Raw genomic sequence first — 5,779 nt, forward strand, 5'->3', positions numbered from 1 at the left:
ATCTCTGTTTTTCATCAAATGAGTATTGCCAATTTTAAAAAAAGTAGGGGTTTTTTGCTCTGCTTTTGTGATCCCAAAGATCCTGATCGTGGGTGGCAGCTGATCATGGACTACAAGTATATGCCTACTCACATATTCCACCATTACTGACTATAACTCCTCAATTAATTTGTCATTGCTGCTCACTTAATCTCTATCAGACATTTTCCTATGTATAAATACATTAGAAAAAACATTGAAACACTTCTCAATTATGTTAAAAATCACTTATTCTAATAATTTTAAATACGGTTATTTTGTTCATGTTCTCAGTTACACACCGCATATATTGCCCTTCTGTCCGTCCTGGGAGAGGGATCCCTCGCATTTGGCTCTCTCTGAGGTTTCTACACCCTTTGTGTGAATGCTTGTGTGAATGCATATGGACTCTTTCTTTCGATGCAGTAAAATGTTTTGCATCGCGTGAAATTTGCGTTTTTACCATAAAACGCGTCGTAGTAACACCGCTTTCACACTAAAAATCGAGGCGAGCATATATAAATACTGTAGCCTAATATTTTCACAAAACTAGAGTGAATCGCTCTAGTTTCAGTAGGATGTTAAAGTAACGATAATGATGTCAGGCCTTTGTCTCAGCAGTGATTTATTGTGCAGGCTGCCGCGTCAATGTTGATTCACCTGAATTCCTAAATATTTTCAAAGCTGTTGATTGGCTTAACGTCACAGGTAGATGGATTAAAGAGCCTGCCGCGGGCTGGTACTAGTCGACAGAAGAAAGGTGTACAGGAAACATGACAGGAAACATTCACTATGCTGTCAGAGACAAATCCAGACACATTCAGGAGTACAGGGGGATGTTAGCTGTGTAAACTGTCTTAGTTTACACAAACGGAGACATTGATGCCGATAGACTCGATCATTTACAAACGTTTTATTTTTACGATGAGATCGATTGATCGTGAGATTTGTACACTTACGTGAGCTACACAACTGTAATTGTTTCAGCACATTACTTTCAGGGAATCGTTTTCATCGTATATGTCTACTTTTATGGCAAATATCTGAGAGCTTCTTCTCCACTATAGAACCACGGTTTGGCGACACAGTTTGAGACACGAGGTTGTCAGCACCGGCTTCAGAGCAAACATGTGTGCAGACACCTCTCAGACCCCAGTGAGCCGACTCCCAGAGGAGGGAGCGTCCCGCTATGGCTTCCAGCGTCACATCCCAGGCCGGGCTCTCCACTGTGTGGCCTAGTCCCGGCTTTTTTGTGAAAGACGCAGGAGGCTCAATATTATAGCCACCACTATATGGCGTATTTCAATATAATACGGCCTTCTCAGATGCGAACATCTGAAAATACACAGATGATTACACTTTGGTCCAGATTTCTTATTCGCCCAAATATAATGCTGCAATTCGTGTGGTGATATAAATGCAGGCAAATGAGACACACATGCACAGACACAGAAATGTTAATATATATATATATATATACCTAAATATATATACAATACAATATTTCAGTATTTCTTCCCGACACATGCCGGTGCATACTGCTGGATTGATCAGTACTTTGGCCGACATCTCACCACAACAACACCACAATCGAATTCAGAAGGATCAGTCCTCATAAACAGCTATTTAACTTATATATCTTACAGCAAACGTGTAGAGCACCATTAAACTGAAATTCTTATCCTAAACGACTGAATGAGCCCTGATGTGTATATAGCACTACATCTGCTCTCTGGGAAAACAGGCTATAACTAAACAAGATTGCAAAGACTGTATTCAAAGTGTTGCCTGTAAACTAAATGTGAATTATATATGTCAGGTGCTTAATAGGCCGAGTCTATATAAGCTTTTCATATTATTTATTTCCTGCCCACAATGTAGCCCAAACATTACAACCCTCAGTATTTGAACCCATGGATGCAATGAATTGTGGACAAATCGTATAATACCACATGGTAAAGCGATGGTCCATGTACCCTTGCCATCACCTTAAAACTAGGCGTTGTATTACGTCTAGTAACGAGATGTTTCCGGTGTACCCTGAATGCATCATATGCCGAGCCTCCAGGGAATTCCGGAAACCTCACATGACACCAACTCTTCCGCTCTATTGGTCGAAGGCACGTGCCTGCGAGACCCGTAGTATAACGTCACCACAGCGTCTCGCAGCCAATCGAAAACGAGAACCAAAATCCTCAGTCAAAGTATTTAAACCGCGTCCTTATAAAAGCACTTCGGTGCTGCTGTAGCATCACTAATTTTGTGCTAGGAGCCGCAAAAAATAATCAGGTTACATTTTAGTTTTTTCTTCAACTTGGCTTAGTCTAGAGTTTTTAAATCTAAAATCTGGGCAGCAGGTCCAGCGACGAGGAGCAGATTTCCACCACAAGCTGAAACATGGGTTTTCTTTGTCAAAGATCATAAGAGGCGCATTTTCACGGCTAAATAATAATAAAAATACATTTTTGCCAAGCAGGATTTAGAAGAGGATTTCGTTCTGATTTGGACAGATATATATTGCAATAAATTGGTAAAAACGCGAACAGGACACCAAAATTGGACTTGTTAGTTTGAAGAAGGACGCACAGAAAGAGGTTCTAGGCTGTGATCAGGCTTCATTATTATGGAAGAGAATGCTCGCCGAGACCCAGAGCGCCCAGAGGACTCCAGTCAAGACGAGGAGTCCAACCGGGCCATCCTGCCCCTCGTTCATCAACCTGGCAACCAGCAGTCCCACTCGATCACCAATTTTTATATTGACAACATCTTAAGACCGGACTTTGGCCGAAAGAGGAAGGACGGGACTTTTGTCCAAGAGGAACACAGTCTGGCAGTAGTTATACGAAGAGAGGAGCTAACTGGGAGAAAGGCTTGCAAAACAATTAATCGACAACAAGGAGAACCAAGAGGCGAGGAGGACATTGGAGCAGAGCCTCTGGACCCTGAGGACAGGAGACCTGATTTGATAGATGGTGATGCGGAGGGCAGCGGGGACTGCTGCACCAGCCCCCAGGCCAGCTCGGCCCCTGACGCTAACCCGATACTGTGGCCAGCCTGGGTTTATTGTACCCGCTACTCAGACCGTCCATCATCAGGTTGGTGAAAAATAAAACTATACAAATATACTCCTCGTTCAGCTTTTCATACTTCAACGAAATAATGTTATTCATTAAAATGCATCAAAGCTCAATTACGATTGTTTATTTCCGAGTTACTAAAAAAGCTGAATTGCAGTAATCATCCGGACTCATATTTGTGGATGGAATTAACCCGTTTTCAGGTTTAAAGTTATGCAGGCAAATTCCACCGAAAAAATATATATTCTCACATTTTATTCTTTCAGTGTTCGTTCCTCAATTCTACTCAATAGACTAACTATTTAGCCTATTGCACTCTCATAACTAATATTGTCTTCGATTATTCCATAGGCTACTTGCAGTAGGAAATTATATTAACTTAGTTAGAATATACTCCAACCCTTTTTACACAAATATCTACTTTACATTCAAATAACAAACAGTTTATTTTTGTTTTGGATGAATTTCGACCTGGATAGTAGTTTGAAAATAAGGATAAAGCCGATGGGATTTAACAGTGCGATCGAAAGGTATTAATATTAAAGATGAAATAAAAAGGTCCATTAGGCGAAAGTAAAATCAAAATGGGGAAAAGTGAAGTAAAACCAAGTTTGACGCCATTGTTCCTCTGTCTTCTTTGTTAATATTACATTAGCATATTTTTTTTGACAATGGGGGTGGGGTGTGTGTGTGCGTGTGTGTGTCGGGGCAATCCAAAAAGTGAGGGTCCTGTACCAGAAGAGATTGACTCAATGTGAAATGCTGAACAACGCGGCCTTAAAGCCCGTTATTCTTCCAAACGAAAAAATGAAAAATAAATAAATAAGCAAGTTATTTGGACATCCTGTCCACGATGAGGTCTAAAATAATTTGAAACATTTTCCAATTCCGACTACCAGTCTCCTGCATGTTGCGCGCCTTCTGCTTTAAACTGTGTTGCTCTATTTCGATACAAATTTGGCTCGCGGTAAAGTTGCATGCATAGTTGACTTTGACTTTACCTTTTTCATGATCAAACCTTTATTAACAGCAGATGATTTTGCTCTATTTTGGAAAGGTTCTTGCCAAAGTAAAATCAATTTTGAAATTTAGAAATTCAGTTTTTAACTGTTGTAAAGAGACACAAAAAAAGTTTCTATTAAGTTCTGAGTCTTGAGTGTCGAGCTTATGGAAATCAGCAAAAGGGCCTACAGGCTGCAGCTCTCTCTTAAAGAGGTCACAGGATAGCCTCGCTGATTATTGTAAAAAATAATGAAAGCCTTCTACTTTAATGTACACGTAAAACCTTGTTGGATGAAACATTTCATTATGACTGTTATATTCTTTTGCCCTTTAGAGCAACACTTTGACTAATTTGTCCATCAATTATTTTATCTGCCTTTTAACTTCATGAGAGAAATACTTAAATACTTAAATGCTAGTTAAATGCAAGAGCTCCTGGTAACGGAGAGTGAAAGAGGCGCCTAACTTCCCCTCCATATTCTAAACCAACCCCTATCTGCACCCTCATCCTCTGTCCGTTCTCACTGAAGTGTGTGTAGTGGAAACAAACACACACACACACACAACACACACACACACACACACACACACACACACACACACACACACACACACACACACACACACACACACAGACAAACAGACATGTTTATATATATAAATAAACCTAACACACCCCTTTGCAATATTGAAAATTTACCCATTCACCCATTCTCTTAACTTGCCTGTGATCTAACTACTGACTCTAACTGCTGGGTGTCATTTTTGTCCCCCCCCCCCCCGCCCCCCATCCTTACCCAAGGGCCCAGATCCCGCAAACCAAAGAAGACGCCAGACCCGAGTAAAGAAGACAAGAGGCCCCGCACGGCCTTCACGGCGGAGCAGCTTCAACGGTTGAAAACGGAGTTTCAGAACAATCGGTATCTGACAGAGCAGCGGAGGCAGAGCCTAGCCCAGGCCCTTGGTCTCAACGAGTCCCAAATCAAAATATGGTTTCAGAACAAGCGGGCCAAAATCAAGAAAGCCACCGGGAATAAAAACTCTCTGGCGCTGCATCTCATGGCACAGGGACTGTACAACCACTCCGCGTCCCAGGACGACAAGTCGGACAGTGACTAGGGGAAAACAAGTGTGCGCGTGTGTGTGTGTGTGTGTGTGTGTGTGTGTGTGGGGGGGGGGGGGTTCTGAAACAAGCAATCTTCCATTTCAGTACCAGCATTCATATTTAAAACCAGACCAGAGACTATTTTTGTCTTGTGTGTGTGTGTGTGTGTGTGTGTGTGTGTGTGTGTGTGTGTGTGTGTGTGTGTGTGTGCGTGTTGTGTGTGTGTGTCTGTGTGTGTCAATCTAAGTCAAGTGTGGTACTGTGTTCATGTCACAGTCGGACTTCGGAGAGGATGTGCACCCATACCAACATAGCCTACAGACCAAACCGTGTGTATCCGAGACATATTGTCAAAAACAATACCGGATGCTTGTGAACGGTAACCTACTGTTGCCCAGGCATCGTCTGACGTTGACCTAAGCAGATATTTGAGGTCTGAAAATGACATTTGTTTGTCGGCAAACAATGGCCAAAGAACATTTATTGATTTATTGCTGTTTGTTAGTTCTGATTTACCAGTTGCGTCTCTGGTCTCAGAAAGATGTGTGTGTGTATGTGTGTTTTTAAATTAGCCTAA

General features: G+C 41.7%; 1 protein-coding gene across 1 annotated transcript; it reads left to right on the forward strand.

Annotated features, from left to right (window-relative positions):
* Nucleotides 1-2,641: 2,641 nt before the first annotated feature.
* Nucleotides 2,642-5,216, forward strand: en2b (engrailed homeobox 2b). Its single transcript, XM_061084984.1, has 2 exons — nt 2,642-3,113; nt 4,900-5,216. The coding sequence occupies exons 1-2, from the start codon at nt 2,642-2,644 to the stop codon at nt 5,214-5,216; spliced, it is 789 nt and encodes a 262-aa protein (XP_060940967.1).
* Nucleotides 5,217-5,779: the final 563 nt, after the last annotated feature.

This window comes from Limanda limanda, chromosome 13 (assembly GCF_963576545.1).
Source record: "Limanda limanda chromosome 13, fLimLim1.1, whole genome shotgun sequence".
NCBI classification, from domain to species: Eukaryota; Metazoa; Chordata; class Actinopteri; order Pleuronectiformes; family Pleuronectidae; genus Limanda; species Limanda limanda.

What these genes read in the sequence shown, in the direction of transcription:
- en2b (XM_061084984.1), top strand. Translation starts at nt 2,642, where the DNA reads ATGGAAGAGAATGCTCGCCGAGACCCAGAGCGCCCAGAGGACTCCAGT. An exon ending in CTCAGACCGTCCATCATCAG is followed by an intron (nt 3,114 to 4,899) that starts GTTGGTGAAAAA and finishes TCCTTACCCAAG; the next exon opens with GGCCCAGATCCCGCAAACCA.